This window comes from Salvelinus namaycush, chromosome 12 (genome assembly GCF_016432855.1).
Source record: "Salvelinus namaycush isolate Seneca chromosome 12, SaNama_1.0, whole genome shotgun sequence".
In the NCBI taxonomy this organism is placed as follows: Eukaryota; Metazoa; Chordata; class Actinopteri; order Salmoniformes; family Salmonidae; genus Salvelinus; species Salvelinus namaycush.
Window position 1 is genome coordinate 27,003,851 of NC_052318.1, and position 21,915 is coordinate 27,025,765.

A 21,915-nucleotide genomic window follows, 5' to 3' on the forward strand; every position below is an offset into this window, starting at 1 on the left:
TTCATTAAATCCTGTTCCGCCTTACTGTTTGCACAACCCAGATGGGCTAATGAAGGCCACACTGATGTGAACAGTCAGTTCTGAGTAACATGCACAAGAGCAGGCAAGGTCTTTTTTCATTTAGAATGTTCTGGTTTGGAATTCAAGGGTAAAAAGTTATTTTCTTTCTTTTCCCCCAGCATTCAGCTCTCCTCACTCGCAAAAGAAAAGTCATTTCATTCCCCCTGGTAGAATCCACACACATGCTAAGGATACAACGCATTTCTCCCAACAAGATTATTCCTTGGCTCTATTATGGACACTATAACCTCAGGGTAAACACAATTAGATAACAGCAGCACACAGCCTGCTCTGCTTTCTCCTCTCCTTCTCCCTCAGCCATTATCACAAACAATGGAACAACACAAAGGCTTAGCTTTCTTAATTGCTTTCGCCTTTAATTGGGCAAGACTGCTAAGTACTAGCTGTTAATGCAACCAACCAACCATACAGGGTTTTCTTCTCACCTTGTTTTTGTAACATGGAGGCATTTTTCGGAAGCATCTTTTCTAATGAGCTGCTTATTTTGATGCAGAACTCTTAATTTTCACACACCTCACACGGCTCATACTCACACACCTCACACACCACACCACACACTCACACATACACATACACACGCTTGCATGCACTAGTAACCGAGGCAGATCCTCCTGAATGTGTAAACGAGGCAGATCACTCTTATAAAAAGAGGCTCACCCAATGATTAGGAGACTATTATAGATGTATATGAGCTGTGGTGGAGACTGGAGAGTCACTTGCTGCATCGTCATGGGGTCCCTAATACCATGATGAAAGCACTAGGGGTGTCTGGGTCAGTCAGTGTTAGACACCTGGCTTAACTCCACTGGCTGAGCCATAGCTCCACAAACATCAACTGGATATACAGGTGCCTGCCTGGGTCACTGCAGAGTAAAGTCCACATCATTACAATCTAACCCACCTGGGTTTTACCCTGTGGGCAATTAGGAATCGGTTGGAGTAGCAGAAGCCACACACAGCACTGCTGCAGCATCTGATCTTTCATAGCGGTGCTAGAGAGAGTCTTACTGCACTGTCTGAGTGTTTGTATTGTTGAAAGAGCCTGTGTTTTTTATTTTCTGTCTGTCTATTTGAAGTGGATGTATCATAGTGACTGGGTGGCTGTCAGGCCAGGGCCCGTCTGTCTGTCTGGTTTCATCATCTCTTGCTGTAGTCTCTCTACCACTCTAAAGCAGAGTGTCAGCTGGAGCATTACCGTAGGCTGACCTTTGCTGCTGCGCTCCCCAGTTTTCTGACATTCAGGGGCGCTGTGGGGGAGGATGATTGTGTGTGTTTGTGGTAGATGCCTCTGGGTGTGTATAAAACAAACCAATCGAAAATTGGGATCTTGCTTTGACTGGTAACCCTCCCTTCCTCGTCTATCTATATTCTACACGTCTGCATTTGATGTGAGGTTGACTACCTCCACCCCAATGCCTTTGTGTTCTTGAAAACATTCTTGTTATCCTTGTTGAGAAACATTGGCACTAAGATGAATTGAGAGAAAAAGCTGAAAATCTCCCTTGCGGCTTTAAGACCGGCACTGAAATCCGCCGCATCACCCTGGCCGCACAGAACGAAACAGCAACAAATCCTTAGATCTGTGTGCTAGTAAGAGAGAGAGCACTCCTACCGCCCACTCCCCCCATCATTCCTCCCATAGCCACCCTTCCACAGGCCCGAACTGTCGTCCCCATGCCACCCCCGCCCAGCCACCCTCCCTGTCACTTCCAGCCCCCCGCCGACCCCATACCTCCCCACCCAGACCCCAAGGTGCAGCACAGACAGCTCCATCTCGGGTATCTCTCTCTGTGTAACTGCCAGCTTCATTAAGACTTGTTTTCTTTCCCCTCGCTGGGAGGATTTAAAAGAGCTGTCATCCTGACCTTTTTCAGCGCCTGTGTTTTTAGAGTTCATCTCACCCCCTCCTCTCCCTTCCCCTCTCTCTCCCCCCTCTACGGGGGACAGGCACTTTTAAGCCGCCACCCTGCGGCAGACGGCCGTGCCAAGGTTGTTGGTGGGTAATTGCCTCCCTCATAGCAACGCGGTGTGTGTGTGTGGTTTTTGTCTGTGCTCCAGTGTTTGTTCTGATGCCACGCGGCAGCAAAGGAGATGGGCACGGGGCAACGCACTCTGTCGACTTAATTTACTCCCTGACTGACCTTCGTGCTGATTAAGCAAGCATCTATGGTGTTTTGAATACTGTAAGTGAAGCAGACTGCAATTAAAGCTGTTCTCTCTCTGCTGCTGCTGTTACCTCTGATTGTTACTTGGTGGCAACCTCTCTCACACACAGCTTCTCACTATTTAAAGTACCTTATTATTTTTATTTTTCATACGGTTTGGTCTCTATTACTGTACTTTGTTTGACGTCCCCTAAATGTACCGCTACACATGTTGTAGCGCTAGCCTCCTGGGGCCTGGTTGGGGACCATAGGATTGATGTGGTACTTACTGCCATGTTTCTGCTACTGCTCTCTGGAGTGGCTTCCTTGAGTGGAGTGCAACACACACACACACACTCTCATATAAGGGTAATTCATTCCTCCTGCTAAGGTCTTGTAGAGGCAATGCACAGGTAGCAGCAGGGTCGTACCACCTGACCAACACAAGGGGGGGGGGGGTGTGACAGAGTAATTTTCATCCTGCCTATGCATATTGACAGAATCTGCCCCATGTTTTACCACTAGCTGTTTGATGTTATAATTGAAGTGATTCACAACTGAGGGTTTTATTAGCCATCCCTGTGCTGCTCTATACTATTACTGTATTATCTCCATGTAGCGTATGTGGACCTGCAGTTATGTCTGAGTTCTGACCCCTCCCTCCTCTCTCTCCCCCTGTAGTGTGAGGAGGACCCAGTGTCCCATGTTGCATTAGTGTCTGTGTGAAATGCTGGCCTGTCTGCCAGGGCCAGGTGACCTCTCCCTCCAGCTTCTCTCACACACGCAGATGAACACTGGACTTCAGAAATGTAAGTGTCTGTACTCTACTCTCCTACACACACACACACCAGGTTGCTAAAATCCTTCTGCCCACCCACCCCACATTCGATGAACAGAGCTGCTGGGTGCTGACCTGGTTCTCTGTAACAGCCTTGTGTCAAAACTAAAAGAGATGACCGAGAAAGAAAAAGTGTTGTGCTCCAATACAATAGATCACAATTCAGGGAGAAGTCAGGGGATGAGACTGTACTAATAACTTGCTAGAGAACGTGCGCTTGCCCCCCTTCCTCTCTCTCTCACGTCCTTCCTGTCCTCCCCCTAAAGACCTGTCTCCCACAGGGATGTGTTTCGGTGATAATAAGGAAGTCAATCTCGTTAGGATGAGAAACGAGGCGGACCAGGCAGCCAGTCAACAGCCAGTCAACAGCCAGCCACCAGCACACTGAGCAGGATGTTTGTGTGTGAACAACATGCCCTTCTCTCACACAGTCTCACCTGTCTCCACATGTGACACCACAAAACCCCACCCCTCCCGCTCTCCCCCACTTCCTCCTGGGGTGAGGCACTGGACATGTGACATACCTCTCATATACACATACACCATATGGATTATTAGGTGTCAGTCAATAGTTGTAGATCGTTTCGGTGTTTGCCGTTATTGGATTCACTTCATAGATTCCTATGGTTTATTATCAAATAACGGTTACAGTGCCCAACATGTACAACCTAAAATGAGTAACAGGACATACAGGTTGTGTTGAACAATAGACACACATGCATGTCTTTCCCAGTCTTTTTGGTTGCTCAGAACTGGTGCAAAGTCCTGTAGAAAGCTTCTCAAATCTCCTATCCAGGACCTCGTAGATGACATCATAAAGGGAAGGGGATACCTAGTTAGTTGTATAACTAAATGCATTCAACTGAAATGTGTCTTCCACATTTAACTCAACCCCTCTGAATCAGTCATGTACATTATAGATCAGACCCACCCAGCCAGGGTATAGCCACCCCAACAGACCAGCTTAATTTAGATTCACACATCTCCCTGAGGCACAGAGATTTCTAGAGAATGTCCCCTCATACTTGGAGGAATCTCTTTCTCTCTCAGCCCCAGTCTGACCTAGTTCTGCAGCAGTTTTGTGTGTTATAAAACGCTGTCTGTCTTGCTCCGTCACTATGGCTCATCAAGACTAATTGGAAGAATCACTGTAATCAGCCTACCCCCAAGAGCACAGCAGTGCCGAGCGAGGGGGTGTTTCGCTAAGTGCCAACGTCCGCCATGTTGTTTTGTTCCCTCTACTCTGGCAGGAAGGCATGTGACAGAGTACAGTGGAACGAGCTTGGTTCTGAAAAGGTCCACTCCGAAAATTCAAAAAAATAAAGTAAATCTGAGTGGACTTTCTTATGTCTGTCACCTGCTCCACTGCTGCTGTGTTCTGTGACGCGCAGAAGGGCTGAAAGTAAAGGTTGGATTTTTTTTCTCTCCCTGATTTTGTTGATTGGAGCTATTCTGAAAGAAATGTGGATGTTGAATTGTTCTCTTTCTCGCTAAACTAGTTCTTGTTCATTATTTTCTCACATAAGAATCCCCCTTCTTTTCATCTGCTAGGCTTGATAATAAGGAAGGTGTTGTTACATCAAAATCCAACTGAGATATTTCAAAAGGGTTTTATTCTTTCTTCAGACCACCCCTTTCAAACAACAACTGATAAATATGTGTTCTCCTCTGTCCTTCTGGAATCCAGAGCTGTTTGTGTGTTTAAAGGCTTCCACATGATTCCCAACCGAAACAGTTTGTGCATATATTATGACGACATTGTGTGACGTTGTTGTTCGTTTGAGACTTGGGTAAGGTTTTTTTCGGCTGTCTGAGCACATACACAAATGTTCTTGAGACAAGCCAAAGTCGGGAGACGAAGTCTACCTCCCTTCGCCGGGATTGGTCAACAGTAGGGAATTCTTCAGTATAGTCTGTTATTCAATGAGAGACGACTTGTTTTCACGCACAATTGTTCATTGAGCACTATTGCACCAAACATCTTAGTCGCGCAATTTTACATCTCAGATCTCTGCAAAAGCGTCAATTAATGACATATTTCTTGAGTTATCTTAGAATTAATCTGACTATTTTGCGTAAGTGTATACTGGCTACGGCATCTCAAAATGGACAAATAGTACTATTGTGGCTTTGTATTCGTTTTTCAAGTGAACATCTTTTAAGGGAGTAGGCGAACACACTCGTTTGGTACTGATGCATGCTGACGCCTTCAGGCATCTGTCCCATAGAATAGGGACCGTCACACAGAGCCAAAGGGTCCTGTCTATAGCGCCCTGGTTGGTCACACAGAGCCACAGCGCCCTGGTTGAGCGCCCTGGTTGGTCACACAGAGCTACAGGCCCTGGTTGGTCACACAGAGCCACAGCGCCCTGGTTGAGCGCCCTGGTTGGTCACACAGAGCTACAGGCCCTGGTTGGTCTCACAGAGCCACAGGGCCCTGGTTGGTCTCACAGAGCCACAGAGTCCTCTCTACAAATCCCTGGTTGGTCACACAGAGCCACAGCGCCCTGGTTGAGCGTCCTGGTTGGTCACACAGAATCACGGGGTCCTGTTTACAGCACCCTGGTTGGTCTCACAGAGCCACAGTGCCCTGGTTGGTCACACAGAGCCACAGGGCCCTGGTTGGTTACACAGAGCCACAGCGCCCTGGTTGGTCACAGAGCCACAGTGCCCTGATTGGTCACACAGAGCCACAGGGTCCTGTCTACAGGGCCCTTGTTGGTCACAGAGCCACAGGGTCTTGTTTGGTCTCGCAGAGCCACAGGGTTCTGTCTACAGCGCCCCTGGTTGGTCACACACAGTCACAGCGCCCTGGTTGGTCACACAGCCACAGGGTCCTGTCTACAGCTCCCTGGTTGGTCACACAGAGCCACAGGGTCCTGTCTACAGCTCCCTGGTTGGTCACACAGAGCCACATGGTCCTGTCTACAGCTCCCTGGTTGGTCACACAGAGCCACAGGGCCCTGGTTGGTCACACAGAGCCACATGGTCCCGTCTACAGGGCCCTGGTTGGTCACGCGGAGCCACAGGGTCCTGGTTGGTCACGCGGAGCCACAGGGCCTAACAAGGGTTCTTTAGTGATGTAGCAGGCCATCAATCTCCAGGCTGTCTACATGCCACAGAACACATTTTCTCTCTGACATAATTTTTTACATTAAGTGTGAGACTGAAGAGACATGTTAGACTGTTATTTTTTACCCCCAAGGTGAGGAGTGTCATCAGTGGTAAGGGGAATATGTATTCAGTATCTTGAGAAATTCTTATTGAAAGGAACTAAGGTACAGAGTAGAGTAGGGCAGTATGAACAAAAAGTAAAATCATAAATTGACCCATTTCGCTCTAAAGAGACATTTTATTTGTCAATTTATGCACAGTTACTTTCAATTAGCGGCAGGGCTCTAGACTGACATTTCCAGTTTTTATTTATTTTATTTTATTTCACCTTTTATTTAACCAGGTAGGCCAGTTAAGATCAAGTCCTCATTTACAACTGCGACCTGGCCAAGATAAAGCAAAGCAGTGCGACAAAAACAACAACACAGAGTTACACATAAACAAACGTACATCAATAACACTATAGAAAAATATATGAACAGTGTGTGCAAATATAGAAGAGTAGGGAGGTAAGGCAATAAATAGGCCAAAGAACCGAAATAATTACAATTTAGCATTAACACTGGAGAGATTGATGTGCAAGTAGAGATACTGGGGTGCAAAAGAGCAAGAAGATAAATAACAATATAGGAATGAGGTGCTATTTACAGATTGGCTATGTACAGGTACAGTGATCGGTAAGCTGCTCTGACAGCTGATGCTTAAAGTTTGAGAGGGAGATATACGTCTCCAGCTTTAGTGATTTGTGCAATTCGTTCCAGTCATTGGCAGCAGAGAGCTGGAAGGAAATGCGGCAAAAGGAAGTGTTGGCTTTGGGGATGACCAGTGAAATATACCTGCTGGAGCGCGTGCTACGGGTGGGTGTTGTTATTGTGCCAAGTAAGACATTAAATAAGTTTGCTATTTCATCTGACCTGTTCAGGGACTGCATGATGGATATTTTGATTTGCAGAATGTCAAAACTGGATCCAGAATGGACAGATTTATTTTAGGGTCTTTAGAGATGAATTTGCCTGTATATTGATGCATTTTTGTGCATATTGGCTCACGTTATATGCTACATAATTCCCCACATGAGGAAGTGGGAACTCAAAACACATTAGCTAGATTGCTAGCCCTAAATTATATTGTTGCTATATAATGCTGAGCGATTAGTGCTTTTTGAGTTCTGTTTGGTTTCGGTTCGATAAAAAAAAATATCTTCACAGATTTTGGTTTCGATCATTTTTTTAAGCATTAAATGCATTATGTGGGCAAAATGCTGTAACGACACAATAAAACAATTCAGTTAAAGTCCCATGATGGTAGTGACTGCCCATTGTTGCTTATTACTTAACCATCATTTATTCACATTACTTTAATTTAACAAATTCCATTTTTATTTGATGACTTTAAATCAAATCAAATTTTATTTGTCACATACACATGGTTAGCAGATGTTAATGCGAGTGTAGCGAAATGCTTGTGCTTCTAGTTCCGACAAGTCATCAAGTCATCTCATCTCTAGAGCTACTGCCTATTCTTTCTGACAAAATCACTATTTTGTAGTTCTTCAAAGTAAATAAGGCATACTTTTATGACTGCTGAATACCAACTATCAATCACTTAGATCATGTATTTTCAGGTAGAGATAACTCACGAAGCAACAGCCCTCTTATCCCTCTTGATCACGCATTCTTCTGTCTCCCATGTCTTCCACACACTAACTTAACATGGCAGGCGTAAAAGAAACACACAAACCGGACAAGTAGGCACGCAATGGATTATGGTCATTGTAAGCAAAATGTTGGTTTAAAAATAAAACAAAATGATCTAGTGTACAGTTCATTCGGAAAGTATTCAAGCCCCTTGACTATTTCCACATTTTGTTATGTTACAGCCTTATTCTAAAATGGATGAAATAGTTTTTTTTATATCAGTCTACACACAATACCTCATAGTGACAAAGCAAAAAGTTTTTTTTTTGCAAATGTATTAAAAATAACAAATTGAAATATAACATTTGCATAGGTATTCAGACCCTTGGTACTTTGTTGAAGCACCTTTGGCAGTGATTACAGCATCGAGTCTTCTTGGGTATGACGCTACAAGCTTGGCACACCTGTATTTGGGCAGTTTCTCCCATTCTTCTCTGCAGATTCTCCCAAGTTCTGTCAGTTTGTATGGGGAGCGTCACTGCACAGCTATTTTCCGCTCTCTCCAGAGATGTTCGATCGGGTTCAAGTCTGTGCTCTGGCTGGGCCACTCAAGGACATTGAGGCTTGTCCTGAAGCCACTCCTGCGTTGTCTTGGCTGTGTGCTTAGGGTCGTTGTCCTGTTGGAAGTTGAACCTTCTCCCCAGTCTGAGGTCCTGAGTGCTCTGGAGCAGGTTTTCAGTAAGGATCTCTCTCTACTTTGCTCCATTCACCTTTCCCTTCATCCTGGGAAAGGTGAATGGCATTCAAGCCAAAGACTTCAATCATGGTTTCATCAGACCAGATAATCTTGTTTCTCATGGTCTGAGAGTACTTTAGTGCCTTTTGGCAAACTCCAAGTGGCCTGTCATGTGCCTTTTACTGAGGAGTGGCTTCCGTCCAGCCACTCTACCATAAAGGCCTGATTGGTGGAGTGCTGCAGAGATGGTTGTCCTTCTGGAAGGTTCTTCTCCACAGAGGAACTGTAACTGTCACCTCCCTGACAAAGGCCCTTCTCCCCCGATTACTCATTTTGGCCAGGCGGCCAGCTCTAGGAAGAGTCTTGGTGGTTCCAAACTTATTCAGTTTAAGAATGATGGAGGCCACTGTGTTCTTGGACCTTCAATGCTGCAGATTTTTTTTTTTGCCAGCCTTTCCCAGATCTGTGCCTCGACACAATCCTGTCTCAGAGTTCTACGGACAATTCCTTCAACCTCATAGCTTGGTTTTTGCTCTCATATGCACTGTCAATTGTGGGACCTTTATATAGACAGGTGTGTGCCTTTCCAAATCATGTCCAATCAATTGAATTTGACAGGTTGTAGAAACATCTCAAGGATGATCAATTGAAACAGGATACACCTGAGCTCAATTTTGAGTCTCATAGCAAAGGGTTTGAATACTTATGTAAATATGGTATTTCTGTTTTTAAATTTTTAATACATTTGCAAAAATGTCTAAACCTGTTTTTGCTTTGTCATTATGGGGTATTATGTGTAGATTGAGGACATGTTTTTATTTAATCAATTTTAGAATAAGGTTGTAACGTAACAAAATGTGAAAAAAGGGAAGGGGTCTGAATACTTTACTAATGCACTGTATATCCCACGGTTAGCTCTAATTCGTGTTCCTGTGCACCATGCTAAGTACAGTAGAATCAGCTAGTGTCCACTGTCCTATACGTTTACCTAAGTTACTAGCCTATAGTGGATCTGTACAATACGTTGCCACTGCAATGTCTACCTCTTCCTCATTAGAATCTCTTTCTCCTCCCGTCCTTTTCCTCTGTGCGTGTGTGTACAAGGGAGAGTCGTTTAAAGTTACGAGCTAGCAGGTTGCCATTAAGAGTCCAGGCCAGGGCAGCATCTTTATTTATCATTGGGGGAGAGAGACTGAGGAGAGATGTTAAATAGATGAGAACACACACACAATACCTGTGAAATGTTAAGGGCTGTCTGAGCAGAGGAGAGGAGTGGGTCAAGTATATACTGGAACACACAGAAACAGCTTTTCGTCAGACTGAGTCAGAGCTCAAATGCCTGGAAAGTGGAAATGGCCCCCCGGTTCCTCTACAGAACAGAGAAGAGAAGGAAGCATGTAGAGATAAGAGAGAAGTACAGCAAATGGAGCAGGCAGAAACATTTTACTCTTTCAGTAACTACTTTACCGAAGGGGCTGCAGGGGAAGATACTGAGATCTGAAGTAGATGGCGACTACGTTCGCTCTGTCAGCATAACGAGTCTCTTGCTGTTTAAATGAAGTCTCGTCTTATCATTATGGAACGCTCAGAGAGAGCAGTGTAAAATTGAAAAAAGGGACGAGGAAGCCTTAATTGTCATTGCTGTATGGCTCTGATGTCTGATTCAATATCCTGCTAGTTTGTGAAACATTTTTCATTTAGTGAGCCTTTGGCCTCCCTACTGTTTTAATCTTGTTTCGGTGAAAAGCGTAGTTTGAATAAGAACCTGTGTGTGTGTGTCTTACCGAGTGTTCAGTAGTTTTCCTATTCATCTCTCCACGGATCTGTTCAGCTGGAGGTCACACAGATGTGCCCGTAGCCACATGCACAGTGCACACACAGTACAGTTTAGCTAACTTGATTAGATTAGATCTTTCTGTCATTGAATGGAGAGATGGCTCATGGAGGTCATTAGTAATCTCTGCAACAAACGTTGCAAAGGTGTGACTGGCTGGCTGGGCAGGTGTTGCGGTTGTGTCTGTGCTCTGTGCTCTGTTTGCTTACCCAGGCATTAAGTCAGAAGAAGGAATTAAGCAGCCAGTGATTGAGAGTGTTGAGCTCAAACTCCTGGCCCAGACCCCTGCATTAATGAGCAGTTAGTCACCCCCCACCCACACACGTCAATGCCACCCCGGCCCCTCTCATTGACACCCTTTGTTTCCTGCTCGCTAATAGAGGATGAATTAGTCCGTTGGCATGACTTCCTTGTGCCACCGCTGTGCCAATGCCTGTCCTCACAGCTCAGCTCTCTGCCTTGTGCCACTGCTGCCTAGCCCACTCACTGCATGCTGCCTGTGAGGCTGAGCAGAGGAGAGGAAGATGGAAAGAGACTTTCAGCTAGACGAAAGACATTAGAAGATGAGTCTGCTAAAAAGGGAACCCATTAGCATTCCAGTGAAGGATAGAACTAGCCACCCTCCAATAAACACTATTTTTTTTTTTTTACCCGCGGATTTAATAGAAGAATGTTGTACGAGAGAATTATTGAATAGAAAAACTAAATATAAGTAGTGCACTATATAGGGATAGGGTGCAATTTAGGATGCTGCCTGTGTGTATGTTTAGGTCAGGCTGGCTGGGCCAGGGAGGCTGTGAGGCCCAGGGCTCAGCCTGGAGAGGGGATGCTTGGTGAGGCTGCAGATACAGAGCCTCTCCTCAGTCCAGATCACAATGGCTGGAGGCAGGCCCCTTTCTCTAATATAACATTATTACTGACTTCTAGTTGGGGAAGAAAATGGGTCTCATTGAGTGACTGTGCAAGACTGAAACACGCAATCACATTAACACATGCTAAACACACACAGACACACCTGTCAAATACACACCTTATCAGTCTCTCTCTCACACACACACACACACACACACACACACACACACACACACACACACACACACACACACACACACACACTACAGCATCGGCACACACACTGGGGCATTGTTAAATATAGCCAGTGAGGTGCTTAGCAGCTGTAACAAATGACTGTCAGAGGGCTCAGTGGTGTTCCGGAGATCAGAGATGCTGTGTGATTACTGTCTGCTGTCATGGAGTTGCGCCACTCTCTCTCTCTCTCTTTACCACTTTGCCTCCTTCATTTTCAAGGTGTTGACTGTACTTCCATTCTCAGCACACTAACACAATAAATGTAATTCTACATTTCAAAGGAAGAAAGTAAATGATCCCGTGGGGGATTCGAACCTGCACAGCAAGTTGCCGCAATTGTCAAGAACTCAGCGCTCTACACTGTGAGCTGTTTGTGCAGTCATGTTACAACTTGTGATAGTTATTTTGTTGCCGGTGGACTTCTGGTAAGGACGCTTTTGTGAAAAAGTGTTGGATCAAGTCCAACTACATCAACGATTTTAATTGGCCTATATGGAATCTGTTACCAGATGTAATTATGTGCTCAGCTGGTTGTCCTCAGGCCAACCTGGCACAATTAGCCGCTATGCTATGAGAAAAGCTAGTAGCTAGCCATTTTAGGCTCAGTTATAAACCTTGGGTCTAAGCAAACGTTTGAGTATGGCCCCATTGTGGCCGGAAGCTACTGACCTCACTGTTACCGTCTGAATGACTGACAGCCCTTAACCCCTACTATGGCACTTCAGAATGTGTTGCTTGCAGGGGAATCCAGGCAAGAACTCTCTGTATGCATCCAAAGTGGCACCTTATTCCCTTTAGACTGAACTATAAAGGGAATAAGATGCCATTTGGGACTCGGCTTGTGTCCCTGTGAGATATGAGATGAGAGCACTGTGCTGTTTTTCATGTTAGGGGAAGCACTGAGATTTGGAATGTGATAATGTTGTTGAAGTCAGTCAGGTTCTGTTCTACTCAGAAGAGAACCTTAGAACCTCAGTTCAGATTATCACACATCTGCTCTTCTGATGGGAAACCTGTCCTTTTGCTTTTTACCTGCGTTAACATGTTTCTCTCTCGCTTCCCCTCTTTCTTTGTCCTTCCCCCCCTCATCTTCTCCCCTCCACCCCACTGTCTCTGTCTGTCACCCCAGGGGACACTACACAGAGGATGAGATCCGCTCAATATCCAACCCCTGCAGAATTGGATGCTTATGCTAAGAAGGTTGCCAACAACCCCCTGACCATTAAGATCTTCCCCAACAGCGTCAAGGTCCCCCAGAGGAACCACGTGCGCCGCACAGTCAACGGGCTGGATACTTCAGGCCAGCGCTACAGCCCCTACCCCCCCTCTCAGGCCAGCGCCAAAGCCGGCCTCCTTGCCATCATCAAGATGCCCATCATCAAGGGCATCCTCAAAGACTTTGATGGCAGCCGGGTACGCCTGCACCCCTCCGAGGTCATCATGAACCCCCCTGGCCCCGGAGGGCCATACGCAGCAGCAGCTGCCTCGGCCAGCACTTTAAACCTCCACCACCCCCCTTCCCAAGGCCAGGGCATGCCCCGGCAGAGCCTGAACCCTCACCCTGGGAGCCAGACTCACCCTCAGACTCTACAACAGACTCACCCCCAGCAGCAGGGTCAGTGCCAGGTCCTCAGACACCCACCCTCCATGCCCCAGCAGCACCCAGAGCAGAGTCTGCCCAGGCCCCAGACTCTGTCCCACCCCCAGCCTCCCTCTGGCCCCACCCTCCTACTCCAACAGCAGCAGCAACAGAACCTTCAGCAGCAGGGGCAGCCTCCTCCCGGCCTTCAGGGGGGCCGGAAGCTGCCAGACGCCGACGCGCCGCCTAACGTGACAGTCTCTACCTCAACAATTCCTCTGTCCATGGCCGCCGGCCTGAACCAGGGCCGCCAGCCAGACCTGAGCAGCATCGTGCACCAGATCAACCAGTTCTGCCAAGCCCGGGCCCAGGGGGCTGGAGCCACCTCCATGTGCGAGGGCCAGATCGCCAACCCCAGCCCCATCAGCCGCAACCTCCTTATCAACGCCAGCTCCAGGTTGTCCATGCACAGCCACCCACACCCCAACGTCTGTCCCCCCGGGCTGCCCCCACACCCCAACTGCATCATGTGTCCCGCGAACAAGGCTGCTGCCCCCTCTCACCCCCAAAACAACATGGCTGCCTCAAACATGATGCCTGTTTACCACAATGATATCAAACAGCAGCAGCAACAACAGCATCAACAACAACAACATAATCACCAACAGCAGATGCGCTGGAACCAGCAGCAGTTGGCTCATCTACAGCACATGCAGCAGGATGGCGGGGGCCACCCCTGCAAGCAGCCCTCTCACATGGGCTACCCCCCAGAGCTGTGTGTGGGCCAGCCATACAGCCTGAAGCCTCCTATAGAGAAGCCCACCCCCTCTCCCCCAGTCAACAACAACAATGGCATGCCTGGGGGTCCACTGGCCCACTACACCAGTGGTGGCCACTATTTCCAACAACACGCTGTGTGGAACAGCAGTATCCTGCCAACGCCCAACAGCGACAGCTCCGGGTCTCAGGACCTGGCCATGCCATTCCATGGTGGGCCCCCAGGGGGCTCCACAACCCTAGACTGCGGTGGGCCCCCTGGGGGAGGCCATTACAGGCCCGCGGTGAGCTCCTCCTCCTCCGGCCAGACTAGTCTGGTGCAAACGGCAGATTACTTGGGCGGGGACTTCCAGACGCCCTGCTTCCGAGATCACAATCTGGGGCTGATGGGAAAGATGCACAGGCCTCCCATGAACAGGGTGGGGCCCGAGGTTGGCCCCGGGGACGGCAGAACCGCTCACATCCAGCACCCAGGGTACAGATAAGATAAGCTAAGGCCGGTCTTGTCTACACAGCAGTTAACGAAAACCTTCTTTTAGTCTTAAAGGAAAAATATGAAATATAATTAAATTAATAAATTAAGTAAATTTTCACTAAGATTAAAAAGAGGACAAATTAATATATAATAAAGAGCAGTGTTGGTTTTTATTTTTCTTGGAGTCTATCTTGCAAGTGATCAATTGATTTTGTAAATGAGTGCTTTCACTAGGCACCCTCTAGAGAGCGTTTCTTATGTATGTGATTGTCATCATTCCCTACCTTTTTTCCATCTAACCTGTCTATCAGTGTGCCTGGATCTAAGGATACAGAGTTATTTTTACTTCAGATCTGTTCTTCAATTTCTGCAGAGGATGGATGAAAACTCACTGACGCTTCATGGAGGAAAGAAAAAACATTAATTTGTTTGTTTTTACTGAGTCGTGTGGGGATTTCTCCGCTGCGATTAGTTTTTTTGGACTAGTGGCTAATGTTCCCTTTTTGCGTTTACTTCTGAAACCCGTAGTGACATCAAGATTAAAAACCTCTTGAAATCACCTTGCAGACGAGATAATGAATGGTTCAGTGTGAAACTGAAACTATCATTCACTGGACACTACAAAGGACAGAGGGAGACACATGTACAAAGAGGCTTTTTCTTTCTATAGAAATGTATTTATTTGTGAAATAGGACTGTTTTCTGAATCAGGTCACTGGTCAAGGTTGATTCCTCGCTATCATCAAAGTATCTAATCAGGTTGATGTTTGTACAGAGTATAGATATATACTGTATAGACAGTGTAGACATCTAGATCCAGCAGGGAGCAACATATGTGGGGACTGACTGGGGGAGCTGACCAACTCTCTCTTGCTCAAAATGCTGCAATGAATTCAGGTGTCTGTTACAAACCATTTGTCGCCAATTAAGATTGGCAACATGATTGTGGATTAATATATTTTTATTTTAATGGAGTGAAAAAATTAATGAAATGAAATCTGTTCATTCTGTCTGAAGCCTTAAATGGCCAAAGTCACATAATTGACAAGGAAAACTTATTTTAAAAGATGTAATTTTATGTTTCCTATCATTTTTCGTGAACCCGAAAACAACTACTTGAATTGTTGAAATGCGATGTTCTGTTTAGCAGTTGTTTAGTGAAGGCAGTGGGCTAGTTAGGTTTAGTCCTGCTATCTACTGGAGTGAAATAAATAGCATTGTTACTAATGTAATGTTATTTTAGAAACTAACTATGAACCAAATCAGAGTTTTGATCCTGAGTGTATTTTGTTTTTAATCACTAAAGGTAACTTAGTTGCTACTGATTCTGGTATGAAGTCTGCTGAAAATACCAAATTGATCACTTGCAAGATCACTTGGAGGTTAAAGGAAATTGACTTTAACTTAAGTGAAACAGCAAATGCATTGTTTATTTTATTTTACACTGGCTTACCTACTATACTACTGTAACTTTTTAAAGTGTAATGATTGTGTGTGAATGATGCCTGCTGATGCAGGTTGAGTATAGATGTGTGTGCATGTGCGTTTTGTATGTATGCAGATGTGAGTGTGTGTCTGTAAGTGAGAGTGGTGGACACACTGACCACTTTCTGTTCGCCTCCTTCCCTAACAGCCCTTAAAAAGCCTTAAGTATTTGGTCCTTGAACTTTCCTTTGAAAACATGCATGGTTATAACGAATACCCAAAATGATGATTATGAGAATGACGATTGCAAGGATACATACAGAGGACCCGCAATTTCTGTTTGTTAATTTGCCTTTTATTTTAATGGGAGTTTTTGTTGAATAGGAAAGGCAATTCCTTAGAGATTCTTCTTTTATTACGAAAACAAGAAATTGAGTTATATTTTGTAATTATATTTTAATCCTACAGTGCCTTGCAAAAGTATTCATTCTCCTTGGGTTTCTTCAAATTTGATTGTGTTACAAAGTGGGATTAAAATGGATTCAGTTGTAAATTTTTGTCAACAATCTATGCAAAATACTCTGTCAAAGTTTAAGATGAATGACTAAAATATAGTCGTTGCATAAGTATTCATCTCCCTGAGTCAATACATGTTAGAAACACCTTCGCAGCGATTACAGCTGTGAGTCTTCTTGGGTTGGTCTCTGAGCTTTACACCTATATTGTGCAATATTATAAACTGGTGGTTAGAGCCCTGAATGATGATTGTCTGAAAGCTGTGGTATATCACACTGTATACCACGGGTATGACCCTTTTTTTTTTTTTTTACTGCTCTAATTACACTGGTAACCAGTTTATAATGGCAATAAGGCACCTTGGGGTTTTGTGGTATATTGCCAATATACCACGGCTAAGGGCTGTATCCAGGCGCTCCGCGTTGCGTCGTGGTTGAGAACAGCCCTTGGCCGTGGTATATTGGCCAAACACCAAACCCCCTCGGGCCTTATTGCTTAATTAGCCCATTATTATTTTCATAATTCTTCAAGCTCTGTCAAGATGTTGGGGATCATGGCTAGACAGCAATTTTCAAGTCTTTTTCATAGATTTTCAGGCATATTTTAAGTCAAAACTGTAACTTGCCCACTCAGGAACATTCTCTGTCGTCTTGGTAAACAACTTGTGTACATTTGGCCTATTGTTATAAGTTATTGTCCTGCTTAAAGGTGAATTCCTCTGCCAGTATCTGGTGTAAAGCAGACTGAAGCAGGTTTTCCTCCAGGATTTTGCCTGTGCTTGGCTCCATCCCATTTCTTTTCATCCTGAAAAACTCCCCAGTATTCGCTGATGTCAACCATACCCATACCATGATGCAGCCACCACCATGCTTGAAAATAAGGAGGCAGTTACTCAGTTATGTGCTGTTGGATTTGCCCCAAACATAAGACTTTGCATTTAGGCCAAAAAGTATATTCTTTGCTGTGTGTTTTTTCTTCAGCATTATTGCTTTGCCTTGTTGCACACAAGATGAATGTTTTGCAATATTTTTATTCAGTATATTTATATTATTTTCACTCTGTCATTTAAGTCATTGTGGCATCACTACAAAGTTGTTGATCCATCCTCAGTTTTCTCCCATCCCAGCCATCGAACTGTTTTAAAATCACTAATGGCCTCATGGTAACATCTCTGAGCAGTTTCATTCCTGTCCTGCAGCTCAGTTTAAAGGTTCACTGTGTCTGGGTGGTTTAATCTATAATCCATAATTATTAACTTTACCATGCTTAGCGAGATTTTCAATGTCTGATTTGTTATTGTTACCCATCTACCAATTACTGTCCTTGTTTGTGAGGCAATCGAAAAGCTCCCTGCTCTTTTTAGTTGAATCTGTGCTTGAAATTCAATACTTGACTGAGGGACCTTACATGTAGATATACAGTGCCTTCAAAAAATATTCAGAACCCTTGACTTTTTTCACATTTTGTTACGTTACAGCCTTATTCTAAAATTGATTAAAACAAATGTTTTCCACCTCATCAATTTACCCTCACTACCCCATAATGCCATATCAAAAACAGGGTTTTAGAAATGTTTGCTAATTTATTTAAAATTTGAAAAACATATCCCATTTACGTAAGTATTCAGACCCTTTACTCAGTACTTTGTTGAAGCACCTTTGGCAGTGATTACAGCATCAAGTCTTCTTGGATATGACACTACAAGCTTGGCACACCTGTATTTGGGGAGTTTCTCCCATTCTTCTCTGTAGATCCTCTCAAGCTCTGTCAGGTTGGATGTGGAGCGTTGCTGCACAACTATTTTCCGATCTCTACAGAGATGTTCAAATCCGGGCTCTGACTGGGCCACTGAAAACATCCCCACAGCATGATGCTGCCACCACCATGCCTCACCGTAGGGATGTTGCTAGGTTTCCTCCAGACGTGACGCTTGGCATTCAGGCCAAAGAGTTTACTTTTGGTTTCATCAGACCAGAGAATCTTGTTTCTAATGGTCTGAGAGTCCTTTAGGTGCCTTTTGGCAAACTCCAAGTGGGCTGTCATGTGCCTTTTACTGAGTAACGACTTCCGTCGGGCCACTCTACCATTAAGGCCTGATTGGTGGAGTGCTGCAGAGATGTTTGTCCTTCTGGAAGGTTCTCCCATCTCCACAGAGGAACTCTAGCTCTGTCAGTGACCATCGGGTTCTTGGTCACCTCCCTGACCAAGGCCCTTCTCCCCTGATTGCTCAGTCTGGCCGGGCGGCCAGCTCTAGGAATGGTCTTGGTGGTTCCAAATTTCTTCCATTTAAGAATGGTGGAGGCCACTGTGTTCTTGGGGAACTTCAATGCTGCAGACATTTTTTGGTACTCTTCCTCAGATCTGTGCCTCGATACAATCCTGTCTCGGAGCTCTACGGACAATTCCTTCGACCTGATGGCTTGATTTTTGCGCTGTCAACTCTGGGACCTTATATAGGCAGATGTGTGCCTTTCCAATCATTTGTATTTAACCACAGGTGGACTCTAATCAAGTTGTAGAAACATCTCAAGGATTATCAATGGAAACAGGATGCTCATAGCAAAAGGTCTGAATACTTATGTAAATAAGGTGTTTCTGTTTTTTATTTGTAATAAATGTGGAAAAATGTCTTCAAACCTGTTTTCGCGTCATTATGGTGTATTGTGTGTCAATTGCTGTGGAATTGTTTTTATTTAATCCATTTTAGAATAAGGTTGTAAAGTAACAAAATATGTAAAAAGTCAAGGGGTCTGAATACTTTCCAAAGGCACTGTATGTATGAGGGAAAGTGGAAGGGTTAGTCATTAAAAAATCATGTCAACCCCTAGTATTTCACACAGTGAGTCCATGTAATTATCTGATGTTTTTCTATAAGCCAAATGTTTATCCTGAACTAATTTAGGCTGGCCTGAGCAAAGGAGCTTCATTTTTCTTCTACTTTGGCACTACATAGAATTTTGAGTAGATTGTTGGAAGAAAAAACAGGACAAATCCATTTGAATCCCACTTTGTAACACAAAATGTGAAGAAGTACAAGGGGTCTGAATACTTCTGCAAGGCACTGTATGTGTAGTTACTGAGCTGTAACAAACAATTTTTCCCCCCAGTTTCAAAGCTTCAGTTGTGACTCGTTTATAATACTTGATTTTCTTGTTGTTTAAAAAATTGTCTTTGTTTCCTTTACTGTTGCTGTGAAATGGAGGAAGGCTTAATAAGTCTTTCTTTTACATGTCACTCTGTGGCTGTACGACAGATAAAAAGGCGAGAGAGTGAGAGTTGTGCTACTCTTTTTGTAATATTGTAATAATAAAATAAAGTTCTAATTTATGCTTAGAAATGAGTGTTCTATGGATGTCCTGTTCTTTTGATGCCCAAATGCCGTTTCTCATATTTGATGAGTCGTACAGAACTTTCAAATATGAGTATTTGAAATACATATGCTCACAACCTTTCATTCAATGAGAACAGATGGAGGAAATTGGACATTCTTCCACCTTATGTTTGTCTCCAAACCATATACCTGTCTGCTCACTGCCCTACAAATCTGCATGGGTTACCCCCTGAGTGCTTGAATTATTTCTTTAGATCAGACAGTATTGCAAGTTTTTTTCCCCCATTTGAGTACCTGAGATTTAATTTCAACAGTACTGTGTGTGAAATAAAGTTTTACCTACATCATCATCACATAGTCATTGATTTTTAGGAAACACCTCATCTCTGCGTCAATCAGGAACAGAAACCTAATTGTAACAGTTTCTGCAATTGGACCTAGTTAGGAAGTCAACAATCAATCAATGATTCAAGAGGCTATACAGTATATAGGCCTACACCCCTTGTGCTTCACATTGCTGTTTAACGGTGACCGCTGGTATACAAAGCGGTGATTGCACCAATTTCATTCAGTGCTTTGACTGCTTTCCTACTGTATCAAAGCGATCCGGTGTAAAATAGCGACAGGAAGTCACGTAGCCAGAGCAAGCTGTGAAATCGAGAAATCTGCAGGACACACTGCCTTTGATCCGTCCGGCAGGAGTTCTATAAAGAGAGCACAGTAGGGGGGACTGACCGACTGCTTTCTGAGTTCAGTTCGGACACTCGCTCTTGAGAGATTTGAGGAAGGCAGGGGTTGAATCATCAACAGCAACAGGGATATTATTCTATGATCTATCACTGAACTTTAAAAATGCTTATTTATGTAGCGTTTTCATTGAGACAGTTCACCGAACTGGCCACAATGAGTCATTGATTTATCAATAATCATTAAGTATGCTGTTAGAATGTGGACAAGATCAAGACAAAGGACGCATGTTAGAACCAGGTATAAACCGGGCTCATATAATCAAGAAAGATGACATTGGCTACTTTATAGTGGTGGGCAGTCTGAGGCTTTTATAGTAAAGACATGTAATTTAACTGTAAAACTGTATTACCTTTGAATGTGCCATGAACATAACCAGTCATGATGTTTTCATCTGATTGTCAAACAAATCACTTTAAAAAGCAGATTACCTTTGCACGTTTATCCAAAATAACAGCATCCGAACAGTGCGAATTTTCTTCAATTCGCAAGATCCCTGACAGATCCACGGATGACGCCATTGCACTGCACACTGACCTAACCCATCTGGACAAGAGGAATGCATATGTTCAGCAACTACAGCTTGGCCTTCAATACCATAGTGCCCTTTAAGCTCACCACAACGCTCACAGCCCTGGGACTGAACTCCCTATGCAACTGGGTCCTGGACTTCCTGACGAGCCGTGCCCAGGTGGCGAAGGTTGGCAACATTACCGCCTCCAAACTGATCCTCAACATGGGGGCCCCACAAGGGTGGGTCCTCAGTCCCTTCCTGTACACCCTGCTCCGTGACAGGATTGTGTCGAGGCACAAGAACCCAATGGTTTACTCTGACAGAGCTCCATAGTTTCTCTGTGGAGATGGGAGAACCTTCCAGAAGGACAACCATCTCTGCAGCACTCCATCAATCAGGCCTTTATTGTAGAGTGGCCAGACGAAAGCCATTCCTCAGTATAAGGCACAGGACAGACCGCTTGGAGTTTGCCAAAAGGCACCTAAAGGACTCTCAGACCATGAGAAACAACATTCTCTGGTCTGATGAAACCAAGATTGATGTCTTTGGCCTGAATGCCAAGCTTCACGTCTGGAGGAAACCTGGCACCATCCCTACGGTAAAGCATGGTGGTAGCAGCATCATGCTGTGGGTATGTTTTTCAGCGGCAGAGACTGGGAGACTAGTCAGGATCGAGGCAAAGATGAACGGAGCAAAGTATAGAGAGATCCTTGATGAAAACCTGTTCCAGAGCGCTCAGGACCTCAGCCTGGGGTAAAGGTTCACCTTCCAACAGAACAATGACCATAAGCACACAGCCAAGACAATGCAGGAGTGGCTTTGGGACAAGTCTCTGAATGCCCATGAGTGTACCAGCCAGAGCCAGGACTTGAACCCAATCGAACATCTCTGGAGAGACCTGAAAATAGCTGTGCAGCAATGCTCCCCATCTGACAGAGCTTGAGAGGATCTGCAGAGATGAATGGGAGAAACTCCCCAAGTACAGGTGTGCCAAGCTTGTAGCGTCATAACCTTAAGTCTTGGGTGTAATCGCTGCCAAAGCTGCTTCAACAAAGTACTGAGAAAAGGGTCTGAATAC

The 21,915-nt window shown here is 44.8% G+C and overlaps 1 protein-coding gene across 2 annotated transcripts in view; it reads left to right on the forward strand.

Moving 5' to 3' along the window:
* Positions 1-16,559, forward strand: part of LOC120057050 (protein FAM222B-like) — a 58,419-nt gene extending 41,860 nt beyond the window's left edge. For both annotated transcript variants that reach the window (XM_039005433.1, XM_039005432.1), the window contains exons 2-3: positions 2,907-3,034; positions 12,603-16,559. In XM_039005433.1, coding sequence (XP_038861361.1) covers positions 2,953-3,034; positions 12,603-14,314 — 1,794 coding nt within the window. In that variant the 5' untranslated portion in view covers positions 2,907-2,952 and the 3' untranslated portion in view covers positions 14,315-16,559. The remainder of the gene's footprint in view (positions 1-2,906; positions 3,035-12,602) is intronic.
* The last annotated feature ends 5,356 nt before the right edge of the window (positions 16,560-21,915 follow it).